Source organism: Mustelus asterias, chromosome 11 (assembly GCF_964213995.1).
Source record: "Mustelus asterias chromosome 11, sMusAst1.hap1.1, whole genome shotgun sequence".
Classification (NCBI taxonomy): Eukaryota; Metazoa; Chordata; class Chondrichthyes; order Carcharhiniformes; family Triakidae; genus Mustelus; species Mustelus asterias.
Window position 1 is genome coordinate 10,767,419 of NC_135811.1, and position 17,454 is coordinate 10,784,872.

The 17,454-nt window shown below is 43.2% G+C and overlaps 1 protein-coding gene across 2 annotated transcripts in view; it reads right to left on the reverse strand.

Moving 5' to 3' along the window:
• LOC144500368 (metal transporter CNNM2-like) overlaps positions 1–17,454 on the reverse strand; it is a 254,478-nt gene that overhangs the window by 34,431 nt on the left and 202,593 nt on the right. For both annotated transcript variants that reach the window (XM_078223142.1, XM_078223141.1), the window contains one exon: positions 8,911–8,973. In XM_078223142.1, the coding sequence (XP_078079268.1) occupies positions 8,911–8,973 (63 nt within the window). The remainder of the gene's footprint in view (positions 1–8,910; positions 8,974–17,454) is intronic.

Here is a 17,454-nt window from a genome sequence, read left to right on the forward strand (position 1 = left end):
TGCACAGAGCACCCATGTGACCACAGTGTGCTAGCTGCCTACACATTCTTCAAAAAGCTTGGACGCCTGTTGAAATTAAGGTACCTGAGAATAAATATCATAGCAGTGTCAGGACTCATTTTATGAAAAGCGGGCCCACAACATCTGTAAAAGAAGCAAGACTGGTGGTGAATTGCCCAGTCTGAGACAATCCTCGCACAGCTGAAAGAGGAGGTTCTGTTGTTGTCCTCCATGGAATAGACCTGCTCCATTGGCAAAAGTGAAACTGGAAGAAGGCCTGGGGACTGGTGAGATTGAAAGGTGCTTCATCCAAATCTGGGACACAGAGGGCGAGAGGGCTAGTGGAAGGATTACTGAGGTATGGCATGGTTACATGAATAGTGCACGAGTATAATGTGTTTAAAGACCGGACGCTTCCTGAAAGAAACATTATGAATTTGTAATATGTGGGGTAATGGATGCGAGGTGTTGTATCTCATTATCTATACAAGTGCTAATGAATATTGTTGTGCCCTCACACACCCCATGAAGGCTGTGAGGGGCCAATTAAAGCTTGTTCTTAGGTCTTTTGTTAACCTCGCCAGCCCTGAAGGGCTGACACTAGCCTCAGAGGAGGAACATTTGGGGAGATAATGGCCTAGTGGTATTATCGCTAGACTATTAATCCAGAAACTCAACTAATGTTCTGGGGACCCAGGTTCGAATCCTGCCACGGCAGCTGGCGGAATTCGAATTCAATGAGAAATATTTGGAATTAAGAGTCTATTGATGACCATGAAACCATTGCGACTGTTGGAAAAACCCATCTGGTTCACTAATGTCCTTTAGGGAAGGAAATCTGCCGTCCTTACCTCGTCTGGCCTGCATGTGACTCTAGAGCCACAGCAATGTGGTTGACTCTCAACTGCCCTCAGGCAACTAGGGATGGGCAATAAATGCTGGCCAGCCAGCGATGCTCACATCCCACGAACAAATTAAAACAAAATCCACTCCCTGCTCCAAACACCAGCTCAGATACCATCTGCAGTATCAAGCACAATCTGGTGAGGGCACTTCACATTCACACATGCAGCTGCCAGACTGTGTGGTAGAGCAGGTCTTGAGCAGTTGAAGGAGTGTTTGAAGTGATCCACAAACCAAGCTACGCGATGATCCGTGGGATTCATGTGTGAGGTGGAAGATGCTGGGTGTCCAATGCGAGGTGCATGGAGATTTAGCAGTTATACCAGAGGGGTTGCATGCTCTGGCCCGGACTGTGGAGGTCTCCATCCAGGCCCTGTGCACTGTGATCAATCGCTCTTTAGGAGGATCAAACCTCCTCCACAGACAGACTGACGACTGTCCTGGAGGGTCAAACCTACCAGATTGCAGAAGCAATTGTGGGTATGTGTTCTGACTTGCACAGCACTGCCCTGGCTCCGACTTCAGAACCCTGGTAAGTCTCTGCAGTGCATCTTACAAATGGTAAACTCTGCTGCTACTGTGCATCAATGGCGGAGAGAGTGAATGTTTGTGAGTGGGGTCACAATCAAGCAGGCTGTTTTGTCCTTGATGATAACAAGCTTCGAGTGTTGTTGGAGCTGCACACATCCAGACAAATGGAGAACATTCCATCACACTCCCGAGTTGTGCCTTGTAGATTGAGGACAGGCTTGGTTGAGTCAGGAAGTGAACTGCAGGATTCCTAACATCTGACCTGCTCTTGTATTCACAGTATTTCAATCAGAACCCCCAGGATGTCTCTCCGCCATTAGTGTGGAGATGCCGGCGTTGGACTGGGGTAAATACAACAATAAGTTTAACACCACCAGGTTAAAGTCCAACAGGTTTATTTGTCACAAGCTTTGTGTGGCTTTTGCTACCAAATAAACCTGTTGGGACTTTAACCTGGTGTTGTTAAACTTCTTACTGTGTCTCCGCCATTAGCACAGTCATTCCCAATTGCCTCATCGACAAAAGCTCCTCCTGTGTCTCAGCAAAAGTCTTCTAATGTGCAATGACCCTCTGCACAGGGGACACCAGCCTAAGTTATCTAGGAGATGGAGATGCCGGCATGGGACTGGGGTGGGCACAGTAAGAAGTCTCAACACGAGGTTGAAGTCCAACAGGTTTATTTGGAATCATGAGCTTTCGGAGCGCTGCTCCTTCATCAGGTGAGTGGAGGTTAGTTCACAAACACAGCATATATAGACAAAGACACAATTGCAAGATAATTACAGATTGGAATGTGAAGAATGGTTGGAATGCGAGTCTTTACAGGTAATCAAGTCTTTACAGGTACAGACAGTGTCTGTGCAGAGAGGGATAATCACAGGTTAAAGAGGTGTGAATTGCCTCAAGCCAGGACAGTTCGTAAGATTTTGCAAACCAGGGCAGTATGGTGGGGGTTACAAGTAGTGCGACATGAACCCAAGATCCCGGTTGAGGCCGTCCTCATGCATGCGGAACTTGGTTATCAGTTTTTGCTCGGCAATTCTGCGTTGTCGTGTGTCTTGAAGGCCGCCTTGGAGATCCTTACCCAAAGATCGGAGGGTAAATGCCATTGACTGAAGTGCTCTCTGACTCGAAGGGAACACAATGTTGGCTGAGCCGCATGAGTATGTACCGTGTATCTGATGGGTGGTGTTCTCGCATGTGATAGTGGTATCCATGTCGACCATGACCACGACACCACACAACCCTGCCACGACAACCTCTGCAGGACGTGCCAGATCATCGGCATGGATACCACCATCACACCAGTATCCACCAGGTACACGGTACATACTCATGTGACTCCGCCAATGTTGTCTACCTCATACGCTGCAGGAAAGGATGTCCTGAGGTGTGGTACATTGGCAAGACCATGCAGATGCTATGACAACAGATAAACGGACACCGTGCAACAATCGCCAGGCAAGTATTCCCTTCCAGTCGTGGAGCACTTCAGCAGTCAAGGGCATTCAGCCTCCAATCTTCGGGTAAGTGTGCTCCAAGACAGCCTTCAAGACACACGACAACGCAGAATCGCCAGGTAGAAACTAATAGCCAAGTTCCGTATGTATGAGGACGGCCTCAACCGGGATCTTGGGTTCATGTCACACTACTTGTAGCCCCCACCATGGGTTTGCAAAATCCTGTCCTGGCTTGAGACAATTCACACCTCTTTAACCTGTGATTATCCCTCTCTCCACACACACTGTCTGTACCTGTGATTATCCCTCTCTCCACACACACTGTCTGTACCTGTGAAGACTTGATTACCTGTAAAGACTCGCATTCCAACCATTCTTCACATTCCAATCTGTAATCATCTTGCAATTGTATCTTTGCCTATATATGCCGTGTTTGTGAACTAACCTCCATTCACCTGATGAAGGAGCAGCGCTCCGAAAGCTCGTGATTCCAAATAAACCTGTTGGACTTTAACCTGGTGTTGAGACTTCTTACTAGGTTATCTAGGACAAGGGTATAAGCTGATTAGCGGCCTCTCTCCAACACAGCAATGAGCAAGGTGGGGAGAATTCTGCCGCAGCATTTGGAAAAGAATTAAGAAAACTTCACTCTAGTTACAAAGTGGGTCACATGGGTGCATTTTGTAGATGTTATTAGAGAGCCATTGCCAATATGTTAATAAACTTTCAATGTATTATCCCTCATGCCAAGGTTCCATTTATCTGTAAACACTTTAGGAAATGTATAGAGAAAAGGTTCATGAATTGCCTGTAATGAACTTTGGTCAAGTTGCAAGTATGCCCAAGGAATCAAGGTGGTGAGGACTTTCTTAGTATGTTCACAGTCTGGATGGAATGCCATTGAGACACAGGCAGTACATGCATCCCAGAGCTCAAGAATGCCTGACTAGCTGGAGCCTCTGTCTTATTAAGGGCATCCATACACTCCAGTGCAGGCTCTTGCACCTTTCAGTTGGAGCGTTCCCTCACCCCCTCTTCAACCTCATCATCAGCCACTATCTTGCATCTCCTCTTCTCCAGAGTATCCCTCTCTGAATGATGAAGTTGTGCAGAGCACAGCACACAGTGAAACTCTGGGTGGCGTGTCCTACGATGTTCCTCCTAATCTATCCAGGCATCTGAACCTCATCTTTAGCAGCCCAACTGTCTGCTCGACAATGGCCCTGGTGATGCCTTAGCTGTCATTATAGCTCCTCTCCACATCTGTTCTAGAGGCCCTCACAATGATGGCATCATAAGCCATCTCTTCAAAGGGTAACCCTCATCACCCAGAAGCAAACCATCCACTGTATCGGGCCCATTAAACATGCCTGGCACCTAGGAGTTCCCAAGAACGTAGGAATCATGACTATTGCCCGGGTACTGAGCAAGTATCTGCATAATTCTTTGACTGAAGTCAGATACCAACTGGACAATTGAAGAGTAGTCCTTCCTGTTAATGAATGTACAGAGCTGGCCTGCTGGAGCTTTTATCGTGATGCGAGTACTGTTTATTGCTCCCTGAACCCTGGGGAAACGTGTGATCACTGCAAAGCTGCTGGCTCATTCAAGTTGGCTGTGGCAGTCCACTGAAAATGCAATGTACTGACCTGCACTTCAGAACATTGCATCTGTAAAAACCTAATGCAGTGATGTGCAGCAGGCTGCATAATGCCACTACGGTCTTCACAGACAGTCTGAAAGGATCCAATGGAAAAGAAATTCAGCAAACAAATCACCTTTACACTACTGACATTGGATGGCCACTGACACAGTTTAAACTATCTCCCCTAACAGCATCTCAGAAAGGGGCCTCTGTGCCACTGGACAGCCCGGGTCTCCTCTGGCATTGTGTCTGACATTTGAAGGTAGCTCATTCTCTGCCTTTATACTCAACTGGGATCATACATCCTTGTTCTGTGCCGCTATTGTTGCAATATCCTGCCTCTAACAGCTAATTGCTCTGGCATACTACTGCATCATCCATCACTAGTGCATCCTGCCTCTGACCATTTGGCCTTCTTACTGTTCTCCTTGTCCTCCTCCCCCTCTCCTTCACACTGGAAGAACTGTCTCAGTTCTGTCCTACAGAGACCACTATCCCCAATTTTTACAACTAAATAGACTGAGGTACAGTGAGAATTTAAATGCACTTTTCTGAAGGGTAGTTAAAGCCTCAAAACAGCAAGATATCCTCTGGAAACACAGCTTCCATAAGCAAATGACAGCAGCATTCATAGCAGCCTGAACACTGGGCTAACCTGCCCATACAACATTTGTGAAAAAAATGAGATCCCCACCTGATGGAATTCACACACTCTAAACACTTTATTGCTCTCTGCACATAATATTTCAATCAACTGCCATTTTCACTAGCTTAAAAAACCAATTTAAATCAATTTCAATATGGTGGGTGGGCTCCCAATTTCTAGGGTCACTGCCGTCAACACCCCCCCCCCTCCCCCCCCAATATTATCGCATTTGAGCATGATGGTGTTGGGAATGCAACACAAAACATCATTTCTAATAATAAGTTTGATTGGGCACAGTAAAGGTCCAATTTTACCACGTATAATTCAATCCACTGTCTCAATATTAGTTTTTTTTATAACTTAATATATACTACATTTTTGATTCACTGTATGCTAAAATATAGCTGGAATATTAGAATGGCCAACTGAAGGAACACAATTTATTGAAGCTGCTAGTTTTGTAGGAGTTAATAATGAAAAATGTGAATCTTGTGATGCAAGTGGAAATGTTATTACAGGATTGGAAAGCAAATAGTCTTTCCATCCCATATATGGAACAACATCGCCACATGTCATCCTATGTCAAATTCCAGTCATAATCATCTGAAATACTCTGAAAATACACAACTTAATTTTCCATGAATAAAATTAACATGTATACATTATTTTAAAATTCTCAGAGACAGAGAACTTGATCATAACAATATCAGGCATTCCCGCTATTTTCGGTAAAGCCTGGCTGGTTTTATCCTATTTGAGAACTGACTGGAAAGAGAATGAATAAATAAGAGCAAATACCTCATCATTGCAATACTTTCCCATTGTTCCAGTAAAGATTACTGAGATTAGTTATCCATAAAGTTAATGACTCAAAGCAGTTGCACAAGACATGGTAAATTGTGGAAAAGATGACCAACATGGGAATTTTTCAATTTCAAAGTACAGTACTCAGTTTAAAAATGACCTCTTTCTCCTCGGATAAACCTGCTGCTACTTTTCTCCTAAAGCAGCTCATTAATAGAGGAGTGCAAAAAACATTCAAACAGCACTTCTGGTTGCAATGGGTTGATTACTAACCCAATCAATAACAATATTCTTTGGAAATTCAGGAAAAATGATAGTGGATTCCATTGATACACTTCAGAAGCCAGAGGGTGGTTGTAGAGGGTTGTTTTTCAAACTGGAGGCCTGTGACCAGCGGTGTGCCTCAGGGATCGGGCCTGGGTCCACTGTTATTTGTCATTTATATTAATGATTTGGATGAGAATATAGGAGGCATGGTTAGTAAGTTTGCAGAAGACACTAAGAATAATGGCATAGTGGACAGTGAAGATGATCATCTAGGACTGCAAAGAGATCTTGATCAATTGGGCCAGTGGGCCAGTGGGCCGATGAATGGCAGATGGAGTTTAATTTACCTAAATGTGAGGTGATGCATTTTGGTAGATCGAATCGGGGCAGGGACTACTCAGTTAATGGTAGGGCATTGGGGAGAGTTATAGAACAAAGAGATCTAGGAGTACACGTTCATAGCTCCTTGAAAGTGGAGTCACAGGTGGACAGGGGGGTGAAGGCAGCATTCAGCATGCTTGGTTGGTTTCATTGGTCAGAACTTTGAATACAGGAGTTGGGATGTCTTGTTGAAGTTGTACAAGACATTGGTAAGGCCACACTTGAGTACAGTGCACAATTCTGGTCACATTATAGAAAGGATATTATTAAACTAGAAAGAGTACAGAAAAGATTTATTAGGATGCTACCAGGACTTGATGGTTTGATTCATAAGGAGAGCCTGGATAGACTGGGACTTTTTTCCCTGGTGCATAGGAGGCTTAGGGGTGATCTTATAGAGACCTATAAAATAAAGAGGGGCATTGATCAGCTAGATAGTCAACAGCTTTTCCCAGAGGTAGGGGAGTCTAAAACTAGAGGGCATAGGTTTAAGATGAGAGGGGAGAGGTACAAAAGGGTCCAGAGGGGCAATGTTTTCCATTCAGAGGGTGGTGAGTGTCTGGAACAAGCTGTCAGAGGCAGTAGTAGAGGTGGGAACTATTTTGTTTTTTAAAAAGCATTTAGACAGTCACATGGGTAAGATGTGTATAGAGAGATATGGGCCAAATGCAGGCAATTGGGATTAGCTTAGTGGTAAAAATTGGGTTGCATGGACAAGTTGGGCCAAAGGGCCTGTTTCCATGCTGTAAACTTCTATGACTCTATAATCAAGGCAGTATTCTGTGACAACTTGATATAAGTAGGAAATCAATCCTCTGTTAAACAGGCTGCCCTGGAGGAATAAACATGGAAATAAGACCATACAACATAGGAACTGGAGTAGGCCAATCAACACATCAGGCCCAATTTTAACATTTGGATTCTAAGTGCTGGGCGGACTCGAAACTGGGAGTGTTTCAGATCCGACTTTTAGACCCGTTCTGAGGCGCCCCCACACACACACTGCCTAAAAAATATCAGCGATTCTGAATCGCACTGCACAAGCCTGTGGGCGGAGCTTAATGCTCCCAAAACCTTGCTGCTCCAATTGGCACCTCCAACTGCACATGCACAAAAAAAAATGATGGAATGCTGCTCCCCTGCCACATCCCTCCCGGGCCGGATAATGCCTCCCCCTGACCCCCAAAGACATTGTCTCACCCCCACAACATTACTGACCCCCCTTATCCCCCTCCCCACACCCCTGCCACCCAGACTCAACTGCGGGCCCCTTCCCCCCCCTCCACCAATCTCAGGCAGAGTGCAGCGGACCCCCCTTTCACCCCCACTGATCACAAGAGGAGTGGCAGTAGACCCCCCTTTCAGGCCCCCTCCACCGATCTCAAGCAGTGAGCCGTCGGACCCACACCCCCCTCCCCAATCTCAAGCAGAGAGCCGTTGGACGCTTGTCACTTACCTCCTCACTGGCGGAGCACCCGAATCGGACTTACATGGAGCATGTCTGTTTCGTGTCAATTCTAGATGGGCGAACACGGTGGTAAAGGGGAAGTGCCGGTAAAGTTGGGCATGCAGCCCATTAAGTAAATTTAAATGCATGCATGGGCAATGCCTGGCTGTCAGCAGGGCCATGAAGGCAGCTTCAAAGGAACGGAAACAGCTACCTTTGCAACAGAGCAAGGATTTGCAGAGACATCAGTCTCGATGGCGACTGCAAAGATATACCTGCTGCTTGCAGATCGATTTGCTTTGTGAATTTTACTGCCAGCAAATATATGTAACCTTCAAATGAGTTACAGTTTGGGCATCATGCTGTGACACCACCTCCGATTTATTTTTGGGCCCCTGACACACCTGCGCGCCATTGGTAATATCATTAGTCATGGAATCATAGAAGCCCTACAGTTCAGAAAGAAGCCATTTGGCCCATCAAGCCAGTACCGACAACATTCTCACCCACCCCTATCCCTGTAACCCTACGTATTTACCCTGCTAATTGCCCCGAACAGCGCCAGGGACACAGGTTCAATTCCCAGCTTGGGTCACTGTCTGTGTGGAGCTTGCACATTCTCCACAGATGCTGCCAGACTACTGAAATTTTCCAGCATTTCTGTTTTTGTTTAAGATTCTTTATACCACATAGGTGCACCAATGGACCCTTGAAACCTTTGCATTCTGCACACTAAAGGGATTTCTACCTAATATTGAAATAAATTATTTACTTGCATGCAAATCACAGTCTTAACAAACACAGTAAAATAATTGTATAAATTTACCTGGTGAACCAGCCAGTGATTCAGTTCTGCTGACAGCAAAGGTACGAGACAGAGACAAAGGAACTAAAGGAGAAGTAAAAATAAAAACAGAAATAAAGTAGAGAAAATTAACAGTGCCAAAATATTTAACAAGTCACATATTTTACATGTATTAATAGAGACAAGAGAACTCTGGTAAACAGAACTCTGACTTTATACATAAAGTTGGCATCAATAAATCATAGATTATACACAATATACCACCATAACAGATCTCAAACACAAACCATGTAACATTACCTGTTCTTCTGGAAAGTTTTATGTTAAGTGTTAAATTACCCATCTCAGTATTGACCAATTAAAGAGATTAAATGCGTTATTAAAAATACTTTCTATTTTCCTTCATGCCTGTCCTGAAAATGTGACCACTTTGCGAGTTAACTGCTTCAGATGCACCTTCCAGTACTTCAGCCAATTTGCAGCTTCATTTGCAAAGCCAGTGAATATCAACAGGTTATTCCACCATGGATGGCATCACAACCAAGTTGAACAGATGTCCATACTGTTATGGCTCAGGTTAGAAATTCCAAAAGTTTTTTTAATGAAGCCCGCCTGGATGATAAGTTTTGCATCCTGAATTTGGCTAGGATAAGCATGATATGTTCTACTTCAGGTATGATTCAAAAGACCCACTAGGGAACTTTTATCAAACAAAGTATATTTAAGAATATATTTAACATCTATGGAAAGAAAATTAAAGTTAAGTTTATTTATTAGTCACAAGTAAGGTTTACACTGCAATGAAGTTAGTGTGAAATTCCCCTAGTTGCCACACTCTGGCGCCTGTTCGGGTCAATGCACCTAGCTAGCACATCTTTCAGACTGTGGGAGGAAACTGGAGCACAATAACTTCTAACAATTACAAACAAAAACAAAACAATGACAATAATGTATAACCCTTAATGAATACGTTGTCCCAATCAAACCAACTTCCATTAACAACCCTTTGAACTGGTTCAATACAGCAAAGTCTACTGCTCACATAATACTGGGATTGAGGCCATTAGTTGAATTCTGTAGTCAAATGCTCGAGATTCAGAACAGTTTGAAGACAAGACAGCTTTCCAAAACACTAGAGCGACTCTGGTCCAGTCCCCAACAACAGCAGATTTGCACCCTTCAGGAAAACAAGATCTTGTCTTCAGCTAACCAACAGAATTTTCAAAGAAAAAGACAGGGAGAGAGCCTTCTCTTTCAGTTTGGTTCTTCTAACACACAAACTCCCAAAACTGAAACTGAAAATGAACTCCTGCCACCTGACCTGTCCACAGTTTTTCCTCCTCTCAACAACGACATCACCTAAGGCCGTGAGCATAAATTTTAAAAAGCTCTTAAAGGTACACGAATATCACAATACTTGTGAATTTTAGAATCACGTATACACAGTATTGTCCAGAGATCAGCTGGGTAAGCACAGTCTAAGAAGCAACCCTTGGATCTTTCTGGCCCAAATGGCTCAATATTATCCTCAAGGTTTGGTCCTTATGAATTTAACTTTTTAAAATATCCTTCAGAAATTAGCATAGTTTGTGATAGCTTCAAAATTGAGTCACAAATGCTACTTTTTTCATTGAAAGGTAAAGGATCACGTCCATAAGGCACAAATCAACAAAACTAAGACTGGGACAGAAGGCTAAATTAATCAAGGACACTGAATTGAGAAGCTACAATAACATAGAATTCTGTGTGTGATTACAAGAGATGTAATAAGTGTATGTTCTTTCGACAATGAGCCCCGATGCAGTGATATGCATAGCTTGCAAACAGCCATTACAGAGAGTTTTGCACTCAATACAAGAGGCAAAAGTTTCAGAGCTCAGCAGGCACACCTGTGGACCATCAATTCTCATCATTGGAAGTCCTGAAGGACTGAAGTGTCTCTGAGGTAGATGTCCATCTATGGTGCAGAGTTGGGAGAGGCTCCTGTGGGGTCATGAAGGTGAAGCTGACAGCCGCCCTGAATTTCTATGCAGTGGCTCCTGTCAGGGTTGCACTGGTGACTATTGTGGCATCTCTCAGTCAACCGCATGCAAGTGCATCAGGGAGTGCTCTTTGCAAGGGTGCATAATTACATAAACTTTGACTGGGACCAGGCGAGCCAAGATGTCAGAGCTAAGGAATTCACACACATTGCAGGATTCCCCTAGGTGCAAGAAGTCATTGACTACACAAACATGGTTCTACGCTCTCCGTGGCATCATGATGCTCACTTCATGAACTGAAAGGGTTTCCACTCCCTGGCTGCACAGATCATCTACGACAATGCCAAGCGCATCTTGCAGGTGTGTACCCAAATCCCAGGGAGTGTCCACGACTGCTACATCTTTGGTCGCTGTCAGATCCCAGCGGTCTTTGAGGGAGTGCAGCAGCTAGAGGGTTGGCTCCTTGGGGACGAGGGGTACCCCCTCAACATGAGACTGATGGGGCCTGCGCAGAGGCCATAGACTGAAGCAGAGACTCGTTAAGTAAGGCTCATGCAGCAACTCGCACGCTGGTGGAGCAGACAATCAGATTACTCAAGATGTGGCTCCGGTGCTTGGACTAGAGCAAGCCTTGCAGTATAGCCCCCAGAGGGTTTTGCGCTTGGTAGTGTGCTGCACCCTCCACAACTTGGTGCTGCAATGGGGTGGGGAGATGGCAGAGGAGACATGGATCGCCTCAGATGAGGAAGATCTGGAGTAGAGCGCTGTGGGAGAACCCCCAGAGCAGGCAGAGGAAGAGCCTCGGCTGATGGCATATTCAACTCAAAACACTAACTGTTTCTCTTTCCACAGTTGCTGCCAGACCCTGAGTATTTCCAGCACTTTGTTTTATTGCAGACTTCCAGCATCTGCTGAATTGTGCATTCATTTTAGTGGTCAATAGGCTGCTGGATTCCTTATATTAAAATACTTCATAGTATTGGCTGTAAAATGTTTTGGGACTTTGTAAAATGCACTGTATAAGTACAAGTCTTTCTTAAAAGAGTCTAAAGTGAAACCCCACTGTCTCGTTTCCTTCTCTATGAACGGTACGTTTTATCTGTATAGCACGCAAGAAACAATACTTTTCCCTGTATGTTAATACATGTGACAATAATAAATCAAATCAAATTCATACTTGTTAAGTACTATACTTTGCCAAAGTAGGTAACTCAGTATAGTAAGTCAGTTAATCAAAACCACTCAACATTACCCAACATGCTCATCATATCAATGCTTCTTGCAGGATTTTAACACAAAACCCTTCAAAAGAATTAAAATGTTAACATGTTCTGAAGCTTTCAAACAAATTATGCTCGGCCCTACAAAATGTTTCAACTCTGGTTTAAGTGGAGCTTAAGTTGAGTTTAATTTAGAAAAATGCGAGCTGATGCATTTTGATAGATCGAACTAGGGCAGGACTTACTCAGTTAATGGCAGGGCATTGGGGAGAGTTATAAAACAGAGATCTAGGGGTACAGGTTCATAGCTCCTTGAAAATGGAGTCACAGGGTGGTGAAGAAGGGATTCGGCATGCTTGGTTTCATTGGTCAGAACATTGAATACAGGAGTTGGGACATCTTGTTGAAGTTGTACAAGACATTGGTAAGGCCACACTTGGAATACTGTGTACAGTTCTGGTCACCCTATTATAGAAAGAATATTATTAAACTAGAAAGAGTGCAGAAAAGATTTGCTAGGATGCTACCAGGACTTGATGGTTCGAGTTATAAGGAGAGGTTGGATAGACTCTGACTTTTTTCTCTGGAGCGTAGGAGGCTTAGAAGTGATCTTATAGAGGTCAATAAAATAATGATAGGCATAGATCAGCTAGTCAATACCTTTTCGCAAAGGTAGGGGAGTCTAAAACTAAAGCGCATGGGTTTAAGGTGAGAGGGAAGAGATACAAAAGGGTTCAGAGGGGCATTTTTTTCACACAGAGGGTGGTGAGTGTCTGAAATGAGTTGCCAGAGGTTGTAGTAGAGGCGGGTACAAGTTTGTCTTTTAAAGAGTGTTTAGACAGTTACATGGGTAAGATGGGTATAGCGGGATATGGGTCAAATGTGGGCACTTGGGACTAGCTTAGTGGTTAAAAATGGGGCAGTATGGACAAGTTGGGCCAAAGGGCCTGTTTCCATGCTGTAAACTGCTATGACTCCATATATTTACACTATTATTATGGCCAATAGAATTCAGGAGAAAAGTTTAAAGTGTCTCAAATTATAATTTTTGGCAAATGAAAAACCCAATATCATCACCAGTCCTTTTTTTTTCTGGACAGTGATTCATGGCACTATTGTTTAATTTTGTCCTTAGTCATAAGACAAAGCAAACAGAAAGATCACAATCAGGTCTGCCATTGTTCTGGGCCTTCTGTCACTGTTAAATATATGGGTGCTCCTTTGATAAATATAGGCTATAATTTGTTAACTGCAAATTGGTTTCAAACCCCTTGGGTTGTGAAAAGTGCTATTAAAATATTCTCTATATATAAGCATAGAAATGTTTCGCTGAAAATGACTGCCAATTGCACTAGAATATTTTGAGGCCTTGAGTATTTCTAACATGATGCAACTTTGACATGTATATCTTCGTGATCCTTGGAATAACAGTGAAGTGCAGCAAAGTTAAATCTTTTGTAATTAGTGTTTGAATATAACTGAAACTATGTCAAATTTCAAAAGGATCCTGGGACAAGAGTTTTATTTTAAATAATTACACCCTACAGGCTTTTCAAATTGGTCTACTTCTTAAAAAAAAAACAGGTAGGTAATTATTTGTAAAATGGTGGCAATTCGAATTCAATAAACATTGAATATAGGTTGGTATTTTCCAAAATGCTGTGATTTGGTTTCTTACCATTTTCTACATCATTTTCTTTAAAAAGGCGATTGAGCATGATGCTTTTAAAGTATCTTTGGCACTTTAATATATCTTAGTCAACTGACTTTAATGTAAATCAGCAAAGTTAGTAGAGCTGTGATCTCTCAATCTCCATGAAAAAGAGGTCACATTTTATTTTAAGTCAATTGAGAAGGAATAATGGGAGGAAAATTCAACTCTGCTGTGATGCAAAATATGATGTGGAGATGTCGGCGTTGGACTGGGGCAAACACAGTAAGAGGTCTAACAACACCAGGTTAAAGTCCAACAGGTTTATTTGGTAGCACACGCCACTAGCTTTCGAAGCGTGCTGCTCCTTCGTCAGGTGGAGTGGGACCACTCCACCTGACGAAGGAGCAGCACACTCCGAAAGCTAGTGGCGTTTGCTACCAAATAAACCTGTTGGACTTTAACCTGATGTTGTTAGACTTCTTACTGTGATGCAAAATAGGCAACAGAGTCCTGACCAAGTAGAGTAAACCAACTAGATAAACACCTATACATACCATGCAAGAAAAAATAAAGCAATTCCATAAACTCAACTAGTTTGACAGTAGTTCCAAACAAGTTAAGACATGTAACAATTAATGCCCAGAGTAGGGTGGTATTTAGCCTAGAATTTAGAGACACATGACTGAAGAAATTTGAGGCACTGAATCATTAGAAATGAGTCAATGGATACGGGAAAGTACCAGTAAATTAAAAACAACGCCTAATTCAAAGATGATGACAGAACACAAACAGCTAATGACAGACCCATTAGTCCTACTTCAATTTGTGCATCTTAATTAAGTTTTGCCTGGCCAACAGTCATCCGGTAAACACTATAAAGCCATGCCCTTTGAATTTAAAACATCTGATAAAGTTCCACACAGGTTAATTAAGATCATAGGTGTGGGAATTAAGAGCAAAGCTCGAGTATGGATTTTTTTAAAAATCAGTTTATGGGTAGAAAAAAATGGCTCCTGATGAAAGGGATTGTCAGGGTGAGGGAGGGGCCAATTCTCAGTGTTTAGACGAGTGGTTCTAATTTTCATTGATGACTTGGACTCTGAGATGCAGTGTGAATGGGCTAAATTTACAGATCATATCAATCTAGAAGGGGCAGTGGAATCAGAACAGGCAACTCAGAAAGAACAGTATGAACTAAACAAAGTCAAACAATGGCAGAGGAAAATTATACTTAGGCATACTTCCCTCTAATTTCTATTCACTATATTTGTTGCACTGCGATTTAAAATCGGTGTGGCCACACATGCACATCTTAAAAAACCACATTAGCATGTGGCCTGTTTGTCTCCTTTGCTGTATGTTCTGGACTGCTGCACATGAGCATAGCTTAAAAGGAAACACTGCATATAGTATTGTGCATACAAAAAACATAGGAATATGATAGAATCCAAAGAGCTTCTACAAATACATAAAGGGCAAAAGAGTAACAAGGGAGAGAGTAGGGCCTCTTAAGGACCTACAAGGTAATCTATGTGCGGATCCACAAGAGATGGGTGAGATCCTAAATGAATATTTCTCATCAGTATTTACTGTTGAGAAAAGCATGGATTTTAGGGAACTTGGGGAATTAAATATTGATGTATTGAGGAGTGTACATATTACAGAGAAGGAAATGCTGCAAGTCTTAAAGCGCATCAAGGTAGATAAATCTGCGGGACCTGATGAAGTGTATCCCAGGACGTTGTGGGAGGCTAGGGAGGAAATTGCAGGTCCCCCAGCTGAGATATTTGAATCATCGATAGTCACGGGTGAGGTGCCTGAAGATGGGAGAGTGGCAAATGTTGTGCCTTTGTTTAAAAAGGGCTGCAGGGAAAAGCCTGGGAGCTACAGGCCAGTGAGCCTCACATCTGTGGTGGGTAAATTGGGGAAGGTATTTTGAGAGACACGATCTACGGGCATTTAGAGATGCAAGGACTGATTAGGGACAGTCAGCATGGCTTTATGAGTGGAAAATCATGTCTCACAAACTTAATTGAGTTTTTTGAAGGAGTAACCAAGAAGGTAGATGAGGGCAGTGCAGTTGATGTTGTCTACATGGACTTTAGCAAGGCCTTTGACAAGGTATCGCATGGTAGGTTGTTGCATAAAGTTAAATCTCACGGGATCCAGGGTGAGGTATCTAAATGGATTCAAAATTGACTTCTTGACAGAAGCCAGAGGGTGCCCGGTTGTAGAGAGTTGTTTTTCAAACTGGAGGCCTGTGACCAGCGGTGTGCCTCAGGGATCAGTGCTGGGCCCACTGTTATTTGTCATTTATATTAATGATTTGGATGAGAATATAGGGGGCATGGTTAGTAAGTTTGCAGATGACACCAAGATTGGTGGCATGGTGGACAGTGAGGAAGGCTATCTCCAATTGCAGTGGGATCTTGATCAACTGGGCCAGTGGGCTGACGAATGGCAGATAGAGTTTAATTTAGACAAATGCGAGGTAATGCATTTGGTAGATTGAACCAGGGCAGGATTTACTCAGTTAATGGTAGGGCGTTGGGGAGAGTTACAGAACAAAGAGATCTAGGGATACATGTTCATAGCTCCTTGAAAGTGGAGTCACAGGCGGACAGAGTGGTGAAGAAGGCATTCGGCATGCTTGGTTTCATCGGTCAGAACATTGAATACAGGAGTTGGGACGTCTTGTTGAAGTTGTACAAGACATTGGTACGGCCACATTTGGAATACAGTGTGCAATTCTGGTCACCCTATTATAGAAAGGATATTATTAAAATAAGAAGAGTGCAGAAGAGATTTACTAGGATGCTACCAGGACTTGATGGATTGAGTTATAAGGAGAGGCTGAATAGACTGGGACTTTTTTCTCTGGAGCGTAGGAGGCTGAGGGGTGACCTCAGAGGTCTATAAAATAATGAGGGGCATAGACAAGGTAGATAGTCAATATCTTTTCCCAAAGGTAGGGGAGTCTAAAACTAGAGGGCATAGGTTTAAGGTGAGAGGGGAGAGATACAAAAGTGTCCAGAGGGGCAATTTTTTCACACAGAGGGTGGTCAGTGTCTGGAACAAGCTCAGTAAGAAGTCTCACAACACCAGGTTAAAGTCCAACAGGTTTATTTGGTAGCAAATACCATAAGCTTTCGGAGCACAGCTCCTTCGTCAGATGGAGTGGATACCTGTTCTCCAACAGATATCCACTCCATCTGACGAAGGAGCTGTGCTCCGAAAGCTTATGGTATTTGCTACCAAATAAACCTGTTGGACTTTAACCTGGTGTTGTGAGACTTCTTAACTGCGCTTACCCCAGTCCAACGCCGGCATCTCCACATCATGGAACAAGCTGCCAGAGGTACTAGTAGAGACGGGTACAATTTTATCTTTTAAAAAGCATTTAGATAGTTACATGGATACGATGGGTATAGAGGGATATGGGCCAAATGCGGGCAATTGGGATTAGCTCAGGGGTTTTAAAAAAAAATAAGGGCGGCATGGACAAGTTGGGCCGAAGGGCCTGTTTCCATGCTGTAAACCTCTATGACTCTATTCTGGATAGATGAATTAAGGTGACCCAAATTACTTGTTCCTATGGATTCTTGTAATTTTAGTGTTGAAAATTCAAAGAAAGTTGCTATCCTCAAAATATCTACTAGAGGGCAGTCATGTTCAATGCTCAAAGTACCATAAACTCCTAATTCAGTAT